At 37.3% G+C, this 27308-nt stretch overlaps 1 protein-coding gene across 1 annotated transcript; it reads right to left on the reverse strand.

The window, feature by feature from the left end:
- Positions 1–1999: 1999 nt before the first annotated feature.
- LOC131033812 (universal stress protein A-like protein) lies at positions 2000–26797 on the reverse strand. The gene is made up of 4 exons (XM_057965099.1): positions 26442–26797; positions 24555–24676; positions 24202–24320; positions 2000–2524 (listed from the first exon to the last, which is right to left on the reverse strand). The coding sequence occupies exons 1-4, from the start codon at positions 26629–26631 to the stop codon at positions 2416–2418; spliced, it is 540 nt and encodes a 179-aa protein (XP_057821082.1). The 5' UTR covers positions 26632–26797; the 3' UTR covers positions 2000–2415.
- Between the last annotated feature and the right edge of the window lie 511 nt (positions 26798–27308).

The raw sequence follows: 27308 nt of genomic DNA on the forward strand, positions 1-27308 counted from the left end.
CTTCTTTCAATCCTACCTGCGAATCATTCAATTGCCGAATCTTCCTCTCCAATTTTAGTTTGACTCTTGTTTTGAAGCAATCTGAAATTCAAGTTGAGAAAAAAAGGATCTTCCAAATATTTTCACACCACATGCTCGCATCTTCGTTGATCTTGACACTTCTAAAAGCCTTCTGGCAAATATCTCTCTCAAAACTTCAAATCGTTGCTGGATTACTCTTTCAATGTCGTAGGTATTTTAGCACGGGTCACCTCATAAGATCGACACCAAAGCCACATGGTGGAAAGAAGTTTCCTCCACCATTACTCTCTAGAAAAAGAAGATTATCCTTCTTCTAAGGAAGGCAACTCTCAAGCATTATTTCAAAATGAATCCTCTCAAAAAATGTTACCTACCAAGAATGGTAGCAAACTACTCTCTTCCAGCTGTTAAAGGTTCTCCATCCGAGAAGGGTAACATTAAGACTCCAAATCTTAAGAACTATAAGCTTAAAGAAGAGTCAATAACGCAAACAAAGGCTTGAGGCTCCTAAGGATGAAGAAACACTTATCCCAAGCGTTGTGGATATGGCTGTAAAAGATGGGGATGCCAATAAAAATCGAACAATTGTGAAAAAAAAAAGTAAAAGAAAGAGGTGACTGCTTTCAACATGCTTCTTGGTTCTCACATCAAAAGTGATGCAAAGCCTTAGAATTTTTGTGATAGGAGTTAAGTAGATCCTTATTGATTCCTTCTAGACAATATACCATGTTAAGGGGATAAAGGATGGTATGATTTTGGAAAAAACTTTGGCACTCCCTAGGAGTTGTCATCTTGATATCTGCAAATATCTGCAAATTTCTATTTTTATCAGTTAACATATGTGATCCGGCTCTCTTTACTGATCAAAAAATAATGCCTCCATATCTGTCGTGAATAAAATAGAAAACAGTTCTAAAATAAAATTAAAATAATTTGAAATTAAATAAAATTAGCTCCAATTATGCCATCACAAATTAAGGTATCCTGCATCTCTATATTACATATTACTCATATGGCATTTGCCATAAATTAATACAATTTATTAATTTATGGCAAAAGAAAAAATATTAGTAGGCATCATACCTCAAACGCGAGATGGAGCATATATAAAAGAAATGCTTCCAAATATGAAAAAACATGAAAGTTCAGCTCTGGTATCATATGAAGCATACTGCTGCTCCCAGTGAACATGAACTAATGTACAAACAGACATTACCATGGTGAGCAAGTTAATCATCATATTGTGTCCCATTTTGTCTTAAGCTACAGCAGATGGAATATGGAACACAACGCATAATGCTAACGAACAGCAATTAACACGAAAACAGAGGAAAAATTGGGAAATTTGGGCTGAACAGTGAAAAGCGTTCCAAATTAGTTGAAAACATATCAATAAAAATTAGGCATTTTGAAGAATGTACTGTACAAAACATGCAGATCAGTTAAGTTGAATGAAATTCAACATATTGAAGAATGAACTTTACAAAACATTCACATCAGTTAAGTTGAATGAAATTCAACATATTGAAAAATGGACTGTACAAAACATGCACATCACTAAAATTGAAACGAATCCTGCTACAGAACACTTTCTAGCATATCAATGAACAACAATGTTGTCTTCAGTCTTGGTTACCAGAAACGAGAAACGAGAAACGCAACCGCAACGGCAACGTGACGAGAAACGAAATATTTAAAGGTTGCATATAAGAATCGTGTGTATATATATATATATATAAATTATAAAAAATTATTTTACATAAATGAAAAAGCATGGAGTTTTATATATATTTTCATTAAAAAACTTTATTTCACATAAATTAAAAAAATGAAGTTAAAGTTTCTAAAATACAAAACAATAGATATATATGCATGCAAGTTTAAAACATGACATAGAAAACTATAATCTGCATCTACTAGTTAATCCAAAGTTAAGCCATGAAACATGCAATTTCACATGCCAAAAAAAATCAGTGTGTCAATGTTAAATCAATAAAAAACAGTTACTTTACTGTCAAATCTGTTTAAAACATTTACTTTACTATCAAACCTGTTTAAAACAATTACTGTACCATTTAAAACATTTACTTTACTGTTAAAAACAATTACTTTACCCCACTTATAATGGAAAACAATTATTTGACTGAGAAATCAAAACAATGGAAAACATATTACAAACGAATTTCGCTGCAGAAACGCCGTTAGAAACGAGAAACGCGTTTCTCCCGTTGAAACGCGAAACGACGGGAGACCGTCGCGTTTCTGGCAACTAACTGTACATACAATACATGAAACGTAAAAGCTGAAAAAATCTATCCAGAATCAACCCTCCACATTTATGACACTTGACCAGCTGATATAAAATCTGTATTGCCTCATATGTACTTAATCCAGTTAATCGTCAATAGGATTCTGTGGTGTGTCTTCAGGTTTCCTTTTGATCACAATAACGGGACAATCAGCATGCTTCGAACAAAATTCACTTACAGTTCCAACAAATACCCTGCAAGTACAAAAATCGTCTTTTTCAGTAAACATTCATGTACATTAATGTCACTAAAATATGCACGTGCAAAGAACGACTATTACTCATACCTATATAGTAGCAGCGGCAAGAAGCTACCAAATGTATAAATATGGAGAGTTCATCCAAGATTAAAAAATGATCAATAAAACCATTGATCTACTTGTTTCTACAAAACGGTTAAAGAAAAGTAATTTGTAACCAGCTCCAGACCCATCATTAGATTCAGCATTAATCACATTCTTTGCTATGACTCATATCCTCAGGGTTTCTCACTTTTGAGGAATCTGTGAGGGTGTGCGGAATTATATATTCTGAATCTACACGAGTCCCAACTTTTTATGGTTGAATCCTGTACTTTGATAACTTCTAGTCAAATATCTTGCTTGTCCCTAGACCATGTTAATCCCTGATCTTAACAGTATGAACTAGACCGTCCAGGCACCATTTAGCTGCTAGTTCTAGCTATTTAATAACAAATATCTCTGACTTAACTAATAATTCTCTAGACGTACACATTCTCGGTAAGCACTTCAACCTGGTCCTAGGCTCCTCTCTCCAATGTAGCTTTGCTTGGGGGATACTCTCCAGATTACCCGGAGTAACACACAAACTTCTATTTAATCAGTGTAATGCAAAAATCACAAACTGAAGACAACCAGTGGATTGCCTGTGAAAAGAGCTCTAGACTCTTGGCTGCCACCTCAGCCTATCCTGCCTACTCAAAAACTTTCAAAACACGATAACATATGGAGAAAATGCAGCCCCAGGGTTACATATTTTCAAAGAGGCAATGAGTGAATGTCAATACAATAGCCTCGTGCTAATGATTTTTTCTGCAGAAAAATGCAAAGAGCGGACCTTTCATCTTGAGGGACATTTTATTACCTTAACTTTGATAGCCAGGTCTGCTGAGATAAGTTAACAATCTTTATATTCAAAATTTCCAAACTAGGATTGTGTTGTTTGGGCATGCACTATCAAAAAACTTTAAAATGTCAAGGGCTTAGATCTGCATAATCAACTTTTGGAACGGTACTGTTGTGACTATGACAAACAAATAAGTGATAAAGATGAGGATATGAATTGTTTTTAAAGCAAATCAACACTGTCAAATTATTGCTAGTCCAGTTGTGTCTACTCAATCAGCACCCTCGCTGGAGGAAAAAAGACACTTCAGGAGTACCTATTGCATATATGAGTTGTCTCCGACTCTCCACACCTATGTCAGCAATGCTAATACCTGGGACTTCATTGACAACACCACCTCTGGAACGAGACATGGAAGGAGAATCTAATGTTTATTTATTCAAGGAGAACATACAGGAAGACCTGTGAAAGAAAGTGGCACAGATATGAGGATCTTCTGATGCACTCAGACCCTGGAGATGGTTCACAACAGAAGGTGGTGCAATAGAATACTTGTGAGACAGTAAGTGTTACTTCCGCCAATCCATAAAATATTGCAGATTGGCCAAAAAAGCCCTCCTGAGCAAAAACGTTATTCTTTCAGTTGGGAAAAACTATTATATGAAGGTCTTAACAATAGGATTCCTTCTTATTATACAAAAGGTTTATTTATTATTTTTATTTTATATATGATTTGTTCTGAAGACATTTTATGCAGTTTTAATTTTCAAGTTAATATTAACTAGCACTTGCACCAAAAGGAGGTGCAATGGTTACGCCGATAGTAATATATATTAATATTATATTAAAGGGTGTAAATTGAAGGAATAGTGATAATAATTTATAGTATGTCATAGCATATATTAATATTATAGTAGAGGGTGTAAATTGAAGGAATTGTGATAATAATTTATAGTATGTCATAGTAAGTTACATAAATCAGTAGTTGAGATCCTAAGTCCTTTTATTCTAGAATGAAAATCTTAATTGAGTCCTAATACTAAACCTAAACTAACCTTTATTTTAGAATGAAAATTTTAATTTTAACCAATCATTAATCCTAACCTCAAACTAATCTAAACCATAACCCATACTACAATTAAAAGATGATACATATTATTTAATATTTACATCAGATTAAGTATTGTAATTCAATTCACAATGATATTCTACATATTGCAATAAAATAATTTTATATATTTTTTAATTATTTTTTATTGTAAAATATTTTTTAAATCATTTATTTCTTTAATATTTTTAGAAAATTTAATATATTGTTTATTTATCTTGTAATATAAAATTTTCTAAGATGACAACAAAATAATATGAATATTAACCTCTTGTCTATTTATATTTATATTATAATCAATTCCAACAATTTGTTTAAACTAAGTCACAAGGTTCGAATTCGACAACCATGAAATTCGGATGAAATTCGACAAGGGAAAAATTCCAAAAAAAATTCAGATAAAATTCGCCTTCTATAATTTTGTTTATTTTTAAATATATGTATACTTCTAATAAATTATCAGAATAGCGACCCTTGTTGGAGAAAATCCGAGGGCAACCCAGCAGTTGCAGACACCCATGACCCAATAGATACAAAGCATATACAAAGAATACCCACGACCAGCTGAGTTGTGTTTAGAGGCAGATAGCAGTGCTTTATAGAGAAAATTCGATTAAATTCGATTTTTTTTTATAGAAGTTTGAAATTCGATTAAATTCCAACCTCATCCATGAAAATCGCCGTATCCTGTGACTTAGGTTTAAAGTATAAAATCTATAAAAGCTAGGTTAATTAATAAAAATAATATAAGGGGGTACCTAAAGTTTCCAAAGTTTCTCTCTTCTTTTCATTAGGAAATGTTTTTTCAGGAAGAAAGCTTCTAAATTGTCTACTCTCAAAAAGTTGTATACGAGACATTCTTTTGATCAGACTTGACTTGTGCCACCATGAGACAAATTTCAAGAATCTATGGCAATCATGTAAAGACAAGCCTATTGTTTTAAAGATACAACCTATTCTTCAAATGTTAAAAAAGCCTATTTTTGTAATGGAAAGTCTGTGAACGTCATCTACGATTCTTTGAGTGCCATCCACTGATTTTTCTGCTTCACCCACTTTTCCTGCTTCCTTCACTTCCACCAAAATTTGCGACATTCTTTTGATCAGACTTGACTTGTGCCACCATGAGACAAATTTCAAGAATCTATGGCAATCATGTAAAGACAAGCCTATTATTTTAAAGATACAACCTATTCTTCAAATGTTAAAAAAGCCTATTTTTGTAATGGAAAGTCTGTGAACGTCATCTACGATTCTGAGTGCCATCCACTGATTTTTCTGCTTCACCCGCTTTTCCTGCTTCCTTCACTTCCACCAAAATTTGCTCCTTGGACTCAATTTGCGCCATTCCCACTCCTTTCAAACTGATTTGTTTTAATGAATGGAAGGTTTTTTTCAAAAACAGACAATTTTTCTCCTTCTCACCATTCGGGATGCCCAGATATCCTCAAGATAGTCAAGGGACATCCCTGGCCATTCCGATGACACCCAAACTAACCACACATGTTCCAAGTTTTTTACTGATATCCCAAGGACATTCTGTGTTTTTGCAAAAAGTTGGGGATGGCCAGGGCCGTCCCACTGTTCCAGAAATACCACTGGGGATAGGGACATGGTTTCAGAAGGGACATATCCCCATGTTACCTTGGTATGAGCCTTATAATTGTGATAAAATGTAGCCACAAAATGATCCCATAAGGTTATTTGAACTTATTTCTGATTCAGCGTCCCCATCATCATCCTCATAGGCCATAGCCCTCCTCCCTTTGTCTTTCAATCATTTGCCATCAATGCTGGCCCTTCAAGGTGCATATGGGCAATTACATATTTTTTATCCCCCGACAACTTTAACCGAAAAAAAAGCCTAAGCCCTAGGCTTAATGGCTTCATAGTTTCACCACACACTCATCAAGTTAAGGATTCTTCTCCATTAGCCTCTGATTTGTATGTTCTGCCCCCTGGTTTACTTGAGTGACTTGATTATTAAGGTTATCACCTCATCTATCACAGTTCATGCAAAAGAGTTTTTCTGAAGATCATAACATCAGGACTCACTTCTCTGTTTGCAGGGTATTTGCCTACACTATCTTCTTCACTTATTCACTGCTTCTTATTCATCTATCACATCTATTAAATATCAACTTGTTCTAGATTCTGATTCTAGTCTTCCATGGAAGCCTGTTGAGATTTTTACTGATAATGAAATTTGTGATATCATATTCTCTCTCTCATGAGAAACTCAGTTCCAAGTCATGGTTGGCGTCTGCTCGTGTCACCAAGGAAGGTTGCTCTGATGCCACTGCTATGTTCCCAGACTGATAAATCTGAAGACTGAAACAAAATCTATAATATTTGGAAGTGATAGAAAACTAATAGGTAGAAAACTGAAATTGATAAGTAGAGATCAGATATTGAAGAGGAAATCTGAAATTGGAAGAGTTGAGTATCAAATAAAATATGAAATCTAGAACTACTAAAAGAAAAAGAAAATTAGGATTGGGAATCATGGCTCCATGGTTGAGAAACATTTTTGTCAAATTAGCAGCATTTACAAGGGATGGACCTATGCCTAATATTTGCCTTAAAGTTGAACGGCCACATGGACTACAGCAAGAAAGCCAGCTCTCAGAACATTCTTCGTTAATCACAGCAGAGGTCTATAGGTTTATATAATATTATCCCACACGTTATAAATAAGCTCTAAAGGAATAAAGACACGTTTTGAAGGAAAGAAACTCTTGTACAGAAATATGAAGACTCTGTTTGGCATAAGATTAGCAACCAAACCCTCAGAAAATTCCTAACACTTTGTGTAACAACAAGTTCTGTTTAATTTTCCATCATTAGAAGGAAATTGTCCATTGAAAATTTTGTAGCAGCTCTGATATGAGCCCCTAAGATCAGAGTTCAGATATATTTGCAATTTTCATATTACTTCTTGTACTTCAATGTTTTCAGATATCTTCAGTAGTTGATGTTTTGCTCAGATTTTCACCATTTTAGTACAGTTTTTTTCTTTTTAAGTACACCAAAGTTAGGTTTAGTTTTGTAACATCTTTCAACCTTACAAGCCAGGCAAGACCAATTAGAGAAAGAAATCTTGGATGAATTAGATAAAGGAGGGAGATGCCAATACAATTTTTTCATATCTCAGTTCTGAATAGCCAATACATAACAAAATTTCTAAGCAAACACTAATGGATGGAAGAGTCATGAACAACTACCAGGTTAAAAAATTCAAGAGACAACTTATCTCTTCCATAATATCAAGGCAACCAATCTCTTCCATAATATACTTTCACCACTAGAAAGGGATCGATCATTCCAACAAAGCTCCTTGACAATATACGTTGCCTCATCAAGTAGAAAATGAAAAAATATCAAAGCCAATGACAGCGAGCAAGTTAAAAGAGAGAGTCTTCTCCTCTCAAGACAAAGTTCTAGACCCTGACAGCTTACCTGCCCATTTCTATCAGAATTTCTGGAAATAATCAAAGAAGTGTTGGAGGTAGAGGAAGAATCTATACAAAACCACAGATTTCTGTGAAATATTGGTACCACATCTTTGGCACTTATCCTAAAAGCAAGGAGTTGATCAATTTTAAGTGTTAAGAGGTAGAGTAAGAATCAAAACAAAACCACAGAATGCTATGAATATTGATATCACATCTTTGGCATTCATCCCAAAAGGAAGGAGTGGATGAATTCCTAAAGAGGTTTCAGATCTGATAAATTTGTTGTCAAGGGATATTATAGTGGTATCAGAGTTGTGATCTTGCCAGCTTGAGGGTTTCATTGATTTTATGCAGCTCAGTGAGAGAGAAGGTATTTGCAGCGTGAGAAGAAGAAAACAATGCTTGATAGGTCATCTTCAGAAGAAAGTGAAGAAGAAATACAAAGGAAGGAAAAAATATCTGATATTGAAGATTTGTACAAGAAGACCTTGCTTGACATCCAATGAAATCAAAAGAAAACTGCAGAAAGCCTTTGAGGAGACTAGAGAAGTTATGCAGCTTTTAGCCAAGAAACTACGAGGATCAGTAATGACACAAGAGAAAGGTAGTTCTCCAGAGGTTACCAAGGATTTAAAGCAGCCCTCTCCCAATCCTTTCTGCCAAGAAGGGGTTATAAGAGAGACCAAGATTCAAATGGGAATAAGCTTAAAAGCAAGTTGAATAAATTATCAACTCCAACCTTTGAGGGAACTAATAAAATTTCAGAAAAGGCTTGGTTACAGAAAGCTTCAAACCTTCTTCTCCCTGAATCCCATTAACGAAAAGAATGTTGTTTAGTATTCAACCTTGCATCTTGAAGGTGTTTCTTATGACTGGCGGTACCTTGGGATGACTACTCAAGGTCACAATCAGGTAAATACTTTTGATGAGTTTAGTCAAAGATTGCTGGTTAGGTTTGCATTTCAAATGAAGAAGAATATTTAGGGAGTCGTCAAAGTTAAAGCAATCAAACTCTGTCAATGAATATATGGATTCTGGAAGAGTTCAAAAAAATTGTTGTTATGGTACCAAATATGTCAAAAAAGGGAATCATATATCTCTTTCTTGAAGGTCTTGAAAAGCTTGTTAGGGGTTTGGTTAAGGCCTTTTCACCTTCTACATTGCAAGAAGCAATTAAAAGAAGTTTGCAGCTTGAGACTTCCATGTCAAAGAAGCCAGTGACTCACCAAGCTAAACTTTCTAATCCTTGGCAACATAAGGGGAACTTTTAGAAGAAGACAATCCCAACTCCCCCACCGAAAAATGTGCCAAACACAGTTCATAAGAAGGTGGATGATGAAACAAAGAGTGAGATTCGAAGGAAAAAGATCTATTTTACTTGCAAGAGAACCATGGGTTCTAGGCCAGAGATGTTTGGTTAAAGGACAAGTGAACTTCATTGAAGTTGTTTCAGATCCTGAGTCAGATGATAATGAGGAATTTCATGACACCCATGAAGAGGAAGAAAAAGAGATCAGCGAGGAAAGCACTTCAACAGCTTTATCTGGAGCTCTGGGGTATCATCCTTTTAGAGTTCAGGGAGTTCTAGCAGGACAAAGAATGACTGTCCTAATTGACAATAGTGCTACCCAAAATTTTATTGATGAAAGCTTTGTGATGAAAAGAGGATTGAAAGAAGAGGAGTTTGAAGGTTTTAATATCACCGTTGCAGATGGATTCGCTATGCCTTGCAACTATGTGATTCAGCAACTCAAATTAACTATGGGTGATTATGAGGTATGTGAAGACTTTTACGTAGTTGGTACTGGAGAAATAGATATTGTTTTGGGTGTCCAATGGCTGCACTGTATTGGAGGACACTATCAAAATTACCAAACCATGGAATTCAAGTTCCAATATGATGGAAAAGAAGTTGTATTGAGAAGCCCATCAAATGGAGCACACAAAGTTGTGATTACAAAGAGGATGGACAGGAACTTTTGGAGAGGACAAGTTGAGCAGCGGGAATCATAATCCATCCAACAAGCTCTTCTAAGAGACAAGGTAAATTCCATTTTGAAATTCAAACAATTCTTGAAAAGCATAGTGTAGTTTTCAATGATATGCCTCCAAGATTACTTCCAGATAGAGAATTTGAGCATGTATTTGAATTAGAACAAGGTGCCAAACCTGTTATAACAACTCCATACCATCATCCAAGGGGCTACAAGGAAGAGATAGAAAAGACTATTAAGGAACTTTTGGACATGGGATTCATTAAGCCTAGTTCTAGCTCATTTGCTTCATCAATAGTGCTTGTAAAGAAGAAAGACACACATTTACCCAACCCCTCACTATATATTCGATTGAAAACCCTACGAAATTAGCAGGAAGAAATGAACATACCCGGCCTGTGAATTGTTGTGAATGCCAGTGAAAGGCTTTGTGACAATGTGAATTGACCTAGCAGAGAAGAGACACGAATGGCAGAGAACAAAATGCTTGCCTTCAACCTACAACCCTGCGTCCGTTATAAGGACATCATGACGATTTTTTCGTGCATTTTTGCGGCAGTTTAAGGTTTCCAAACACATTTTTTTCACGCCGTGTTTTACCTGATTTCTGCACCTTTTTTTTGCGATTAATTGTGTTAATAGTCGTTGAAAACCTCCAAAAAATTGTTGACTGATTTTCAGCGATTTTTGGGGGGGAAAAATCGTTGAATCTACCAATCCACGATTAATCGCAATCAGACACGATTTTTTTGCGATCTTTGCTTCTTTGAGATTCTTGACAACTTATAGCAACTATTTCATACAAATTCTCCCTCTTTTACAAAAGAAGGGGCAAACCCCTTTTAAAGCCCCAAAATTGTAATGTCCCCACTTTGAAATAGAATTTAATAATAAATAATAATAATAAAATTTAAATAATAGAGATTAAATTAAAATATAAAAGAATATAATTATATATAATTAATTAAAATTTAATTAAGTTAATGAATGGTCAGAAGACATGGAAGGAAAAGTTGCGACTCCCTCAACAATGAGATATAAAAGGGAGAAGAGAACCTCATTTGAGAGGGGGATAAATGGGGAAATGAGAAGTGCACACCTGATTTAAATAAGAAGTGCATACCTGATTATGAAAGGTTATGTCCCTTTCAAAGGGCAGAAATAATGAAGAGTTGCACTCTTTCAAAAAGATGCTAATGGTGAAAGGGTGTGTCCCTTGCCAAAGGGCATGCATGATGAAGAGGTGTGACCTCTCCCTCACATTGAGAAATATAAAGGAAAGGAATCAAAGCATCCAGGAACATTACCATGGATTGGATCAGATCAGAACTGTTACTAAGTTACATGCAGTAGCATCTTGGTTCTTGGTGTCATACTTAATTTCATATATATTCATAATACATAGAGGAAATTATAAAGTCTGCCAGCAAGGAATATACATAGAAACTGCCAGAATAGGAAAATAGGAGCAGGCAGCAACAGGTATGTAGAAGACCAATTTTTGTTAGAATATTAAAGTATAACAGTCAACAAATTATAATTATATTAAATCTTATCGATATATCATTAATGGTAACTGTTGTGTATAGTGTTAATCAAATAGAGGGCATTAATATGATATTAATTTGAGAGACAAATTAGATAAATAATATTAAAATGATAATAGTGTCAGACTGGACGTATAAATATATATCTGCACATTAATTCTGGAATACATAATACAATTAAATTCAGGCTGCACAAAATATTGTAATGCTGTAACTCCATATGATGCGAATAATATAAGGAATAATAAATTCCGTATAATGGCAATAAATGGTTAATACTGATACAAAAATACTAACAGAAAATATTGATGATAACACAATACAAGGCACTAATGTAATATAATGGAATGTGACAATTATATCAGATATAATGGATTATCATAATGTGATGAATTGAATAAATATAATAAATGATTCATTGTAAATGAGGGACTCTCTTAAGTACGCCACTCCATAGTGGATGCCTAACACCTACCACATGGAGCCAAGAGAGGTGAAGCATCTGCTCTTGGGCTTAAGAGAGAAGGTGGTTGTGATGAGGGGGAACGGCAAAAGAAAACCTCATTGGGTATGCCACTCCATGATGGATGCCTAACACTTGCCATATGGAGCCAAGGGGGATATGGTATTCTGCCCTTGGGTGTAGGAGGGATGGTTTCTTGGACACCCTATCCAACTAATGGACTAAAGGAATTGATTAGTAACTGACTTTATATAATAATCTGATCTCATCTAGGAAATATAATAATCTGATCATATTCAACAAATATAATTCTAATAGTCATTAATATAGCAGATTTGATATCATTTAATATAATTCATATTTCAGTTTAAGTATTATTTCATATATGTTCTCTAATTTTGTTGGAAACAAATAATATACAAAGGTATGCCTATAAAACCCAATTACTTATTTATAGATTTGGCCAGATTTGGGTTAAATTAAAGCGTAACTAATTAGGGGACATTACGAAAATGAAAATGGACAGCCAAGATTACAATGAGATCAACGGCTAAGATTTGCTCACATAAAACCCTAATTAGGGTTTGACCAAAAATGACCAAATGTGGCGCCAAGTAGTGGGCATGACAATAAATGAGGAATCACGCCCATTATGCATTAAATAACCTGTCACTCCCAAACACAGCATCCACTATGCATTAAATGACCCATCAATCCATCAAAGCACCCACTATGCATTAAATGAACCATCACTCCATCACGCACTTAATAGATTCTTGCCCAAAATAGGATGACCATTATCTCTCTCTGGCGGCAAATGCGATGAACCTAGTCATGACGACCTCGAGCTCTCCTACGAAGACACTTGGCACAGTCTTCAACTTATATTCCAACACAGCAATATCCTTTTCACACTTGGAGAAAACCTTCTCCCATCTTGGCATTGTCTCCTAGGTCTTGTGCATTATGCTTAAGAATAAGGAAACATTCTCCAAATGACCCTCTAAGAAGGATTCCACGAAGAAGAATTCATGGAGTCTATCCTTTAGGTTGTTTACTATCAGCTCGTCGTCAGTTAGTCTTTTGGCAAACAATGCCTCGACAGTATTGAGGATTTCCTCCTGAATTTTGTTGACCGTTGTCCTCAATAGGGCTGATTCCATATTTGATCTTTCAAAGAATTTCTTCCCAGTACTTACTACATAGAACCACCAAGGGAAGTCATATGCTTCATTTTCTCTTATGACTTCTCCATCTATTAATGTTTGCCTAGGGATTTCCATTAGTGCCTCAAGATGTGGAATAGTCATGTCCTCATAGATGTGCATATCCTCACATGAATTGTCCACGCTTTCCAATCTACCAAGGATAGCCAGGATTCTCTAGTAAAACAGAGCCAAGTCTTCAATGAATTTACAAGTTGTAGTGAAGACATTCTCTACCCATTCCTTAGAACATTGGGCAATTTTCCTTATCTCTTCAAGTCCATCCACTGATTCCTTTGGAAGAGAAGAGGGAAGAACAAAAGTTTGATCTTCCTCTCTGAATGGACGCATTAAGCATCGTACAAATTCACATAAAGCTTTGTTCTAACTCTTCAACTTCCAATTTTTCTCTTCCACTTTCTTCATCTGCTCCTTCAACGCCAAGGAGGATTCATCAAAATCCTCTATCACTTGTGCCTTGGTAGCATGCCCCAAATCAATTGTTGTAGCATCATACTCATTTGGAGTGTTCTCGTTTCTATCCTTGTCAACCCTGGGCACTGCCACATGCAAGGTTTTGGATCCTAACTCATTTCTTGTGACTTAAGAGAATTTCTTTTCCACTGGTTTGTTTATTCGTCTTAGAAATTCTTCAATTTCAAGTGTAGGATCCATTTCTTCCTTTGGCTCTTTCCTCATTCTTTCTTTCAGCCAATCTGGAGCGGCTACCTGTTGATCCTGTATCTCAAGTTGTTCCTATTCCTGTGTTACTTCCTTAAGGGGTCCTAAGTCTTCCATTGTTGTTTCTCTAAAACAATCCTGAACATGTTTTGTATCCGGAGGGAGTTTTCCTCATTTCTTTGATGAACAAGTCTTTGGGAAGCACTGACATTAAGAATATCCTGCGCCTGCGAAATGTCTTGGTCCTCTTCCTATGGTTGATCTCCTGTTACTTCCCCTATAAAGATGTCAACTTCCTACGCACTTGAAGAGTTATCAAGTGATTGTGATTCTTCTAACCTTCACCTCTTATGTTATGGTTCCTCTCTTTGAGCCTCTTGCCTTTTCCTTTTCTGTGAATCCCCAGGAACACTTTTCTCCTTTCCACATTTTGTTCTTCCATGGCTGAGCTCCTGATGACCCTTCAGTGGCCTCATCTTGGGATTCCAAGTCTCCCATCAAATTGAAAGTTAGGCGATCGTTCTTTGTCTTCAACTTATTGATGTGACGTTCAAACCAGTGCCTTGTGAATTTCATAACTGGCCAACTTAGGATTTCCAAATCAACAACTTCTGGTTATGACCAGTTAGGTGTCTGGATTGACTTATCCTTTTCCTTTTCATAATCAGGGTGGACAGTGTTCACATCTTCTTCTATCTGATCTGGTACTTGGATGATTTCACATATTCTTATCAACTTAAGAGGCATTCTAGAAAACATTCTTTTCCTGATCTCATAATCATCCTTAGTGTTAGCCCAATAATCTTCTAGTTGTATCTTAAGCTTGTTTTTCGTACCAGCCACCATTCTTATCTTGTCATAAGAATCGAAATTCGATCTTGTGGTGTGGGGTGTGAGGTGGAAGAATAGTAGTTCATCCGCTGACTTCTCTGCTACTGCCAATGATGGGCATAATTCACCATAATCTCCCATGACAATTGGAAATTCGAGCCCACCCTTCTTTTTTTGAATCTTGTCATAAGCAGTCAACTATCTTGTTACTTCCAACAACACCATTTCATCTGTTGGGTATCTTGGGAGCCTTTAGGGTTGGGCGGAGAATCCCTAGACCTAGATGTAAGTAAATCTTGGAAATTGAGTGTACCAAGCCCCATACTTCTTTACCAACTTCCTCTCTTCCTATGACAACCTTGTGTGAACACCTCCTTATAAGGATCTGACACTGTTCATGGTGAAGGTGTCACTTGCTTTCTTGAAAAAAGTAGTGTTGTACAAGTGTAACTGTGGATAGCACTCATGGACTTTCAACTTGCCTGGACCGCATCCCATGGGTCCTTTGCCTGATAATCCGTTGAACTTGCCCAATCTAGCCAACATGTAGACTATATATGAGCTCATGTAGAAGGACTGGGATTGCTTCAAATTCCTTAGTTGTTCATCCAAGTTGTTGCTAATTACTCTCACCCAATCCACCATCTTTATGGCATTCATCACTTCTTCAATAAAGTAGAACATCCAAGGCTCGAAGATGTATGCATGTTTTAAGTCCATTTTGGAATGGTGAGGCTTTGGCTTTTGCATCCACTTTCTATTGACGATTCCAGCACACCTCTCTATGCCGAAATCATAGATCAAAGTTGCTCTTTCCTTGGTCTCAAACATCATGGATTGGAATGCAGGGATTCCAAAAGCCTCACCAATTGCCTCAGCGATGAGATCCGCCAAGAGTCTGCCATCAGGTGCCATAATCTCTCCTCTTAGCATCATAGTGTTTTGCACATTCAATGATCAGCTTTGGGCACTGGACGGTAGGAGGGAAACCAATAGCTACCACAATTCCATTTCTAACTATCTTCTTGGCAGTAGCTGACGGAGGATGTCCATCGTAACCAAATATCTTTTTTCTGAATTCTTCCAGCTTCAATGTTCCTAAGTTGGTGTCACTAACTTCTCTCCGCTTTGAAATAATCTTTGTCTCAGGGAGGAATCCTTTCTGTTCATTCTTGATCTGCATTTGCCTGGAAGTGTTTGCCACCTTGCTTGACTCTGCCATTCCTGCAAAACAAAATAATCAACATTAAATTCATGATAAGGAAATTTTAAAATTCACCAAGGGACGAATTCCACGTTGCCTATTCCAAACTTGGAATAAATAAAAACCTCTAAAGATATGAATTCTTCAATAAAGAAAAGCCACACCTTAGTCACTTTTCACGCCTTGCTTTTGCTTCAATTTCTCCCAAAATGCGATGTGAAGAATGAAATCTTAAGCCATGTTTAAATAGGAAATTTGTCCACCAAGTTGCTAAGTTGGCACTGAGACATGTTGACGTGTTTTTTATGACCGCGTCTAACACAGAATAAAGTCACCAACGGTCACCTTATCCTCTCTTGATCAAGATTAGTCTGTATGCTAGGATTACTTAAAGTTCAAACGGTTAATTTCCAAGGTTCCTTCAGTGCATGGATGTGACTCAGTTTTTTGATGGGTTTGTCGATAACCCAAGGGGCCTTACGTATGTTGAAGAAAACTTATGCAGGCTCAAAGATTTTTGTACGGAAGATTTGCAGTGAAAGCTCTAATTTTGGATCTTTTGGATTTTGAATTATGCAGAAAGTAAATAGGAATAGGGTAGAGAAAAACTAGACTAAAAGTAATCTAATCCTATGAACAAGGAGACGGGATAACTTGTGCAAAATCCAACCACGCTTCGCTTTGCCAGCAATGCACAACTACACGAAGGCGGTGCAATCTTCAAAGGGTGTGTTAAAGATTTTCAGATTATCAAGAGAAACCATCAAATCGAACAATCTCTTCCAATAATCGAAGTTAAACATACACATATAACGGAGGCTCAGGCTAACTTTGCCTAGTATACAACAATCAGCTGCACACCAAAAGTATGAGCACGAATTTTGCAACAAGCGATCCTATCAAATCCAATTCGTCTAACATGAAAGCAAATCTAATCTATGAAGAGAATGAGACCATGAGAGCTCCAAAACAACACAAGAACACACCAACAATGGAACAATGTATTAAGTGTTTGCTTCAAAAACTCTTAGCAACAATCTCTGACGATAGTCTCTCCCCCTTTACAAATGAAGGGGTCACCCCCTTATATAGGCCTCAAGCCATGATTACATGCAAAACCCTAATTAGGGTTTGCCCTAAAGATTCCCCACTCAAGGTGCAACAAGGTGGGAATTGGCAATTAATAACCCATTATGCCCATGTACAATTAATTTAAAAGAGCCTAAAATAGCGCCCACTAGCACATTAAATGTGCCCCATGATGTTGATTATGCCCAGAATATAACCGACACCATCATAAATGCCCATCATTCTCTTAGTGACAGAGACATGCATGGAGAATCTGTCATAAAACTATAATGAGAAGGCGACATGCAAGAAGATTCCCTATTTGATGATGACATGCATTGACTGGACCCACGTCGAGTCAACCTTCCTTCAGCAATAAGTACACCACTACTATTCAACCAAAAGACTTTCATCCAAAAATGGACGACCATTATCTCGTTCATTTATGGCGTATGCAATGAATCTGCCAACGACAGCTTCCAGTTCTCCGATGGAGACACTTGGCACATTTTCAATGTTAAACTCCATCAAGGCAATTTCTTCTTTGCTCCTGGAAAAGAAGCTTTCCCACTCTGTCATGACTTCCTGCGTCTTCTTCATTATACCGGAGAATGAAGAAACATTTGCAAAATGTTCCTTAGGGAACAAACCTACGAAGAAGAAATCGTGCAACTGGGATTTCAAGGAGTTCACCATTATTCCTCCGTCATTGAGTTTTCTCGCAAACAAAACTTCCATTGCACTAAGGATTTCTTCCTGTATCCCTCTAATAGACTCCTTCAAGGTGACAGAGTCAATGCTGAATTTGTCAAGGGTGTTCTTTCCTGAACAGATGGCGTAGAACCATCGGGGAAAGTCATAAGCTTCATTCTCTTGGATCACTTTCTTGTCCACCAGAATTTGCCTTGGAGTCTTCGTCAAAGCCCTGAGTCGCGAAATGGTTAAGTCTTAGTAAACGTCTACATCCTCCCACATTCCTTCTGTTGTCTCTAATCTGTTTAGGAGAGCCACGAACTTCGAATGAAACTGAGCTAGATCCTCAATGAATTTTCCTGCCTCAACATAAACATCCTCTACCCATTCCCGGGAATTTTGCGCCATTGCTCTAATAAGTTTTGCATCATCAACCACTTCCTTGGGAAGGGAAGGAGGAGGAGTGAATGAAGGTCCTGCCTCCCTGAGGGGTCTTTTGAAACTCTTGACGTATTCGCATAGGACTTTATTTTCTTCCCTCAGCCGCTTACATTTTGCCTTTGATTTCAGCAACTTCTCCTTTATGGCTAAGGAGGAATCTTCAAAGTCTCCTACTACTTGACCTGTGGAAGCATGGCCAAGATCAACTTGTCTGATGATGTAATCCTCCTGCCTAATGTCACTCCTATCTTTGTCCACTGCAAGTTCAACAATGTGCAAGGTCTGGGATCCAGATTCTTCCCTGACCACCTTGGAAAACTTCTGGGGAGCCTTTCTTTCCGCTAGCCGTTCCATCCTCTTCAATAATTCCTCTAACTCCTGAGCAGGATTGGTTCCTCTTTCTGCTTCATTCCCCAGCCTGCCTATCAACCAATCTGGCGTGGGGATGGAATGGCTATGATCTTCTACATGCTCCTGTTCCTGAGATTCTTCCTCCATTTCACCAAGGATAGTCTCCACGAAGCTATCCTGGCGAACTTCTTCCTGGTGCGGGGGACTTTCTTGCCTCTGACTCCTCAGTCGATGGTGGCCTTGTGAAGCATTGATGCTGAGTATATCGGGTGTTGGAACGTTCCCTGGAAGTGGGCCTGTGGAATGTGGAAAAATCTCCACTTCCCGTACGCTCAAGGAACTGACTAGTGAATGCTCCCTTTCTGTCCTTGCTCTCTTTCGTGGAGGTTCTTCTTGTTGGGCTTCTTCATTTTGGCACCTAACTGCAAACTTGGGCGCAATTTTGCTCTGGCCAGGGGTTCATGGATTTTTCCCTCTGTCCTTGGCTTCTTCATTTTGGCACTTGACTGCAGACTTGGGCAGAATTTTTCTCTAGCCAGGGATTCATGGATTTTTCCCTCTGTCCTTGGCTTCTTCATTTTGGCGCCTGACTGCAAGCTTGGGCACAATTTTGCTCTGGCCAAGGATTCATGGATTTTTCCCTCTGTCCTTGGCTTCTTCATTTTGGCGCCTGACTGCGAACTTGGGCGGAATTTTGCTCTGGCCAGGGATTCATGGATTTTTCCCTCTGTACTTGGCTTCTTCATTTTGGCGCCTGACTGCAAGCTTGGGCGCAATTTTGCTCTGGCCAGGGATTCATGGATTTTTCCCTCTGTCCTTGGCTTCTTCATTTTAGCGCCTGACTGCAGACTTGGGCGCAATTTTGCTCTGGCCAAGGATTCACGGATTTTCCTTCTGTCCATGGGAATCCCATTTTGGTGCATGACTCCATATTTGGGCGGATTTTTGCTTTGACCATGGATTCACGGATTTTCCTTCTGTCCTTGGCTTCTCCATCATTTAATCTCCCAAACTTAGAATATTTTGACCTCCTGAGATTTTGAAGTGTTTTCCCGAGCTTTCCATTTTAGGAATGGATTTCCAGCACTTGACCCATTTCTGGCTCTCTTTGTCTACTGTCTGACTTTCCGGAATTAGAAATGTTTGCGAACGTCTAATCCTCGTCGCCTTGTCTGACTGACCCTGCCAGTAATGACTTTCCAAAAATAGACACCTTCAAGGTGTCAGCGTTAGATCCTTAGACAGGGTGCAGGAATGACTTACTATAAATAGAAACTTACTAAAAATAGAAATTACTAAAAATAGTAATTTTGATTTTTGGCAAAATGACAACATTCCGGGACTTGAAAAAATCCCTAAAAAATAGGGACTTTCTAAAAATAGAAAGTTGCTCCGTTTGGGCTCAAATTTTACTGGGAGGTCCCTTGAAGGGTCCTGATTCTAGTCGTATGTTCAGTTTTCCCGAAACCCTAACAGGAACCCCTAAAATCTAGGACAAAAGGCAGAAACCCTAAAAAGGGACAAAACAGGCCCCAAACTTCATAAAATTCGCTCGACGGAGAAGCAGATTAACTCTAACTGACCCTCGAACAACAAGACAATTTAAGCAACTGCATTACTTCCATTCCAATCACACTTCATGTTTCGTTAATAAGAGGGAGACAACTTGTCATTCCAATGGACCCCACTAGTAATACTTGACTTCAAAAATAGGAACTTCCATAATGTCTTGAGTTACGCTTCATTAATGAGGAATATTTTATTGGCAATTGACACTCAATTGGTTGGTTTCACTATGTTGTCATTGATGGCAACATGGTATCTTGTTCCAACTTCATGTTTTGGTTCAGTTGTGTACCAGCAGGCACTTCACAGACACTACACCGGCAACGTCACTGGCAGGATGAAAGGATTTCTTTGGTTACCGACAATGTAGGCTGACATGGTTTAGAATCAGGTTATCGTATTGGAGGCCGACATCTTTCGGATCTGGCATCGAAAATTGTTTTTGATATTCATGTATTTATGTTATCTAGCCGACATGTATATTGATATTGTAATTATCTTTGTAAGCTGACATAAGGCATGATAAATTGTATAGGGTATATAGGTCAATTGATTAGATCATTTTGAGATATCATTTTTGTGAAAGTGTAATTGGGAAGGAAATAATGAAGGAGATGCAAAATATTTGTGAGTGATTATGTATGTGAGGATATTTTTGTAAAGGGGTATTCCAGTAAAGGGTTTAAACTTTAGGGTTTCAGACCGGAATAGACAGAGCTTAACCAGAACTGTATTATGGCATAGAAGATGTTATCTTAGAAGTTCAATCATTTCTCCGGATTGTAGTCTGGATTTATATGTAGTCAATGAGGCTCCTTTTGTGATTGAGCAGTGTGCTCTAGGCTATAAGCCTTCCTGCAAGTGCAAGCCCCTATATTTTGTAATATCTCTTCATATGGCCAATGAATTGATATTGTGGGTCACAAATCCCACCGTGGTTTTTCCTCTTTCAGGTTTTCCAATTATAATTTTGTGTGTTATGGTATTCATTTATGTGATTGGCTTATTGGTTGCTTTACTTCTTTCAATTCTATATGTACCGGTATACCGGTTGGTGTATGCAGGATTTAATAAGGTTAAAATTGATCATACCGGTAGAACACTGATTCACCCCCCCGCCCTCAGTGTTCTTGGATTCCAACATATTCCATTTTGCATGCTACCAACTTACCTTTCACATGTTTCCTTCTATCCTAGGTGCATATGAGATATCCTAAAGGAATTCCTTGCCTTAGAGAAAATATCATGATCTTTTCTTTCCTTTCCTGGAGGTGGGCACAATCCTAAGGTGAACGAGGAATTTTGAATGCTTGGGTCCTAAGTTTGTTCTAATGGAAGAATTCTCTTGGCTTGGGTGCATCCCTGATGTGCTGAAGGATTTTCATGCCATTGACATTTTGTTCATTTCCAAGCTCTCATGCAAACCTGAGCATATTCCGGACGTGAAGGAATAATTTTATATACTTATCCATTTTCATGATTTCCAAGACCTTAGGCATGCATGGATGCATTCTGTCCCTAGAGAAAGAATTTTGCTCGCAAGGAATAACCCTTCTCAACTAGGAATTTGCACCCTAGGAGCCTAACTAAGCGCATTTGAGGGGTCGGGGAGGAATTTTGGAGATTTGGAATAATCCTCCTCTCCCAAAGAAATGCGCTTAAGGAGGCTGACTGAGTGCTTCTAGAGGCACAAGGAATTTCGAAAAAGAGGAATATTCCTCTTCTTGGGAAATGTGCCCAGATAGATTTCTTCGCGCCTTGTTCTTTTCAAGGAGGATTTCCAAACAAACAAAACTTGATCACCTGCTTGCTTATCTGCTTTTCCAGATTTAGAACTAGATGTTCAAGAACACTTTGCAGTCAGTGGTTTGCCAATTGCCAAGAATAGACCAAAAATAGTAAGTTCTTCCAAACACAAAATTAGGGCAAACCGGGACACAATGAGACTTACTAAAGATAAACACTACTAAAAATAGTAAGTTTGTTTAAACTCTTTCTAGGCCAATCTGGGCCGCAATGAAACTTTCTAAAAATAGTAAGTCTCAAAATTTACTCAAATTTCACTAGTAGCTTCCTTGAAGGATTCTATTTTCAATGCTTAGCTCAGATTACACTATGCCCTAGTTTACTAACTCCATTTCTAAGTTTGAAGGGTAAAAACCCTAAAATGGACAATACATGCTTCCAAACTTAGCCAAATTTCACCAAAACACCTCCAAACTTAGCCAAAATTCATCAAAACGCATCCAAACAGCCAAATTTCACCAAAACACTTGGGGACTTGAAGAGATCGAAGAAATTGCTGCCAGACTACCCTAAAGACCAAGGGGACAAAAATGTGAGGGGTCCCCATTTGGAATGGGGTGATGTGTGATTAGGTCACAACAGATCCCAAATGGATTCTTAATACTGAAAATTGCATACCTTGCACTTTACCCCTTCATTTTGGACTAATTTTGAACCAATTATTCCTTGTGCATTTTGAACCAATTATTCCTTGTGCAATGGCAATTGTATAAGTGGTGCAATTTCTGCTTGAAGGTTGGCACATAACTCAAACCTTACTTGATTCCATTTGCACGCACTCCTAGTGAACAGTCCTGATCCTTGAATTTATATGTTCCTCACCCAAGGTGAAATCCACAATTTGCACAAATGACTCAAGTCAGTTGGATGATCAGCAAAAATGAGCCCAAAGCTTTTAGTTTTCAAATTCAAATATAGGGCTGACCTAACCCTTCCAATTGGCTGTTACATACAAAATGTTTCATTTGTGTCCTTTCGAGTTGTATTTAAGAACTAACCTTAGTTCATTTTGATCATCCTAGAAATCATCCAAAAAAATTAATCAAGATAAAGTCATTTGCATAATCAGAGCATTTATTGCTGCATCAGCTGCTTTCATCAACATCTAGGACATCTGTCGCATGTCTGTTTGTTATCTTCAATCATTTCCAAAAAGTCATTGACTCAAGACACTAGGGATTTGACCAAGGGAAGACATATTCCCTCTTATTATTTGGCAAACTCCCGACCACACAACCAAGTTTTAATCAAGGAAGAGATGCAAGCATCAAAGATACCAAGCTTTTATGCAGAAAAAAATACATGCACTCAAGGTGAGCTGAAGGTGAACATTCAAAGATTTACAAAGATCAGATCTGCACTTGGACAGATTAGATCTGCAGATGCTTGATCGATCTCACAGTTGCAGAAGTGACCCATGGTGACAGGCAGTGGTTTTACAGATCCCAAGGCATTAGTCTAGTCATCCCTAATTTTTCTACATATAAATATATTTCAAAAATCTGTCACAACATATCTGCATTGGATTTGCTGCTAAGTACCTTTGCATACTTTGCTGATTAGCTTATTTAATTATTTTACCCTAGGGTTTTATTTTTTAAAAGGATTTTATTCTCCCTTCCAATATGCATATACACACATGTATGTAATAATGTATATGTGTGTGTGTCTATATATGTGTATGTCTATTGGTCTATATATACAAAATTTAAATATTAAAAAATAGAACAATAAAATTTTAGAATATTAAAATGGCCAAGGAAATAGCCATTCACAACACATTTAACATTGCAGACCATTAAAACATGAAACGGTAACTAAGGTGGTGTTACTGATAAATTGGTATCTATGGGACCATTTCACTATAAATGGCTCCATGTTTTGCTAAGCACCACCCTCTGAGAAATTTCAGGTGCTCACCCTTCTCCCCTGCCTCAGAAGTTTCAACTTCCAACTTCTAAAACAAATCCTAAAAATTTGGATCATACAAGGAATAAGATTGTATTCCATAGGACCATTTCACATCAAAATTAATACATAGATCCACACTTTACTCAGCAGCATCTGCTGAGTAATTTGATGTGCCCCCATCCCACCCCAGCTCCATGAGGCTAGTGCCTTCGTCAATTCACAAAGAAAATTATAAAAATCAACATATGATGGTCCAAAATTCCACCCTCTTACGATAGCTATTCATGTCAAATTTTATGATTTGCATAAATAGAACAAAAACAGACGATGCATGATAGACAATGCTACCATAAGTTATAACCAATTACACAATCCAGTGCAAGAAAAATGTATGCCAACTAAAAACAAAGAGAAATATAGGCCCAAGAAGAGCTGGACAACAAGTAGGACTCTCTTGCTTACTTCTCAAGTTGATTAAGGACACGGCTGCCAACCACCAGAATATCTGGATGCAATCTTTTGACTTCATTGCAGATCACCTCGTTTGGATTTCCTCTTTTGATCCACGCTTCACATGCAAGCTAATAGAAGAACGTGGTTTTTGAGGCAGAGCACAAAGAGAAAATGTTTTTAAATGCAAAGAGCAGAACTCATAAAAGCAAAAAATAATATTACAGTGTCAAATATGCCTATAAGTGACACAAATTCTCATTACATATATAAAGGCAGGTGAATGTCTGGGTTTGTACCTCATCTAGTTGGGTTGAAACTTTAAGATGAAAGTAAATAAGAGAATAACATTGATTTTTACCTACCCCGATTTCATTGCAGCGCTTCACAAAGTACTCTAACAAATGAATGCCCTTTATCTTTTCTCTGTTCTTCAGGTCCTTGAAATCATCTGGGCAAGCAAAGATACTATCCACATCATTGAATGCTGCATCATAACATTCAAATTTCATCATCTCAGTAAATTTATCATTTTGAAGAAGGTCACAATGGAAAACAGGAGATGTTCATTAGAATCAACCACACAAAAAAAGATAAAACAATTGGTAAACTCTCTGCAAAATAGACTGAAACCAGTTTCTTGATGCGAACTTAAGAAGTTAAAACAGTTTACTCAAGCTTGGCCTAGGTCCAAGGTCCAAGTTCCAAGTGAGTGATTGATCCAAAACATGAAAAAAAATTGCACTCTATAGATATACGTAACATGCATGACTTCTGTAATGAAAACTGTGTAAGGCAGATAATTTACCATATGGTTCCAGTTCTAATTGATGTGATTTTTTAGCAGTACAATCAAACTAGAATATAATGAGGCTACTATTAAGTACTTCTAACTCATATGATAGTAATACCATTAATGCAAATAATCTTCAGTACCAAGAGATATGACAGGAAAACCAAGATTTTTCAATCTATGAGCGATAAAGGGTTGTGTCTTCTATTGCCAGAAATGATCATATGGTGATGGGAAATAAAAGAGATCTTCCTTCAAGCCATGGGCTAATGTGCTTGACTGAGCAGTCAAGGAAGTTTGGAACTAATCCCGCTCAGAACTCATATGGGATCTATTTTAGCGAAGTTCAAACCCTATCTATTACTAGTAGCGCACAAAAAGTGCATCAGCTTGGGGCATGATAATTAAACTGAGCTTCTCTAAGTCATAGGTTAATGGAGTTTCCTTTGCAGTCAGAACGCTTGAGGCTAGTTGTACTCCTAACCCGTATGATAGTGATATTATTAGCACAAATACTGGAGTTATGACAGGAATCAGTGCTGATACAAACTATGACAAGTAGAGAGCTGTGCTTCCTGATATTAGTAATGGTCATAAAGGAATAAAATAAAGCTTTTTCAAGCCATCAAAGCTAAGCTTGCCTATGCAGTGAAGAAGGTCGAAGCTACTAATGATGAGTTGACTCGTATGAGACTACTATCACAAACATTCTTTATTATGTAAAGCTACAAAAAAAAAGAGAAAGGGTCTTTAAACATTGGGCAATAGCGAGTTGTACCTGGCAATTTGATTAACACTAATACCACACCTACAACAGCCCCTTCAAGAAGGCTTCAGAAGAGAGCGCTTCTTTCAACTATGATTAATACAGGGGTTTGTTTGCTAATGGTTAGTAATATGCCAATAGAAACAGAGCTTCTTCAATCCACATATTAATTAGCTAGTCTTTGCATTCAAGAGGGTTGAGGCTACTAACGCACCCAGCTCATATGTATTGATACGAACCTTCTTTACTACGTAGAGAGATGAAGGGGAAATTCAGCTTCTTCAGACACTGTCAAATAAAGGGATGTACCCTACTTGTTCTAGTATTGGTCAGAAGAGACCTCTAGGCAAGGTGTTACAAGTAATCCTCCTCACAGTGCTTTGATTTTGTGGCAAGAAAAAACGTGAAATATGAAATGGGTCTAATCCAACAGACAGGAAATCAAGTCCACTCAAGGGAAAAGGAACACTATGATTCTACACACGCTATACAGAGCATCAAAGCATAATATACAGATGTGCATGGAGGCCCTGATCACTTAGGCCCTTATCACGGTTCCAAAGAGTTCACAATTAAAGAATTATGCTTCCCAGATTTTTATCGGGCTAAGATGAAAGAAAATACAGCAAAACAGGCATACCCAAAACTCTTGAAAGCAAGACAAGTAGAGAAGTTTGCATACAGGAAACATACCATCTTCATCTGGTACTTGGACGTGCAATATATACAGCTTAAAATCTTTGTGGCGTGTGCTTCTGATGAGTTTCTTGAGAGCCCATTCAAACGCATTGCTGCTGCTAATGGATGGATGAGGATACCCTTTCAGAGAAGACTGGTTCACGGCTATTACAATGCGAGTAGGACCCACCTGCCCTTGCTCCATGACTGACTTCTTTTCAAAATTTATTCAGTAAGCTGTTTGGACGTTAACTGAATGGTGTATGTTGGAAAGCTGCTCAACAGAGGACAGACAGAGTAGAAGAAATCTTAAAAATGAAATATATAGGCCGAAAGAGCAGCGAAGCCGGCATGCCAGATATGAGATTTAATTATTTGATTTTACCATCACGTTGGACATTTATAAAATTGCCACATAATGGCCCCCCACGTCACTCCAAAGAAAGGTCATTGTAAGCTGCCTTCATTTTTTTTGAATAAATGTTAATATTAACTCATTTAGGGGGGAATAAATAATATGAATATAATTAGCCGATAGGCTATTTAACGTGGGCATTGTCCATCTGGATTGTCTCACGCATCCAGTACAAATCTCGCGGTAATGTTTTGAGAGAGCAAATTCAGGCTACCGGGAAAATGTTGAGTGGAGTAAATATTTTACTTTATTTTAACTTGGCACCATAGTTAAGGCACCTGATTATTTGTATAAATAACCATTGTATTTTAAAAAATGGTATTTAAATAGAAATTGTGAGTACAATTTACTCTTTTCTAGAATGTTAGTAAAATATTTTACTACACTAAGATTCTAAAATTTTTTAAGAAGATATAAAAAAAAATACCATAAATTATAAATATAATCAAAATCAAAATCACATGACT

This window comes from Cryptomeria japonica, chromosome 3 (genome assembly GCF_030272615.1).
Source record: "Cryptomeria japonica chromosome 3, Sugi_1.0, whole genome shotgun sequence".
Classification (NCBI taxonomy): domain Eukaryota; kingdom Viridiplantae; phylum Streptophyta; class Pinopsida; order Cupressales; family Cupressaceae; genus Cryptomeria; species Cryptomeria japonica.

Bases quoted from the DNA above. Each gene is read 5' to 3' on its own strand.
- LOC131033812 (XM_057965099.1), bottom strand. From the start codon at position 26,631: ATGGAGCAAGGGCAGGTGGGTCCTACTCGCATTGTAATAGCCGTGAAC. The intron at 24,321-24,554 runs GTAGGTAAAAAT...TTCTTCTATTAG, and splicing joins AGCGCTGCAATGAAATCGGG to CTTGCATGTGAAGCGTGGAT. The intron at 2,525-24,201 runs GTAAGCAAGAGA...TTGTACTTGCAG, and splicing joins GTCCTTAATCAACTTGAGAA to GGTATTTGTTGGAACTGTAA.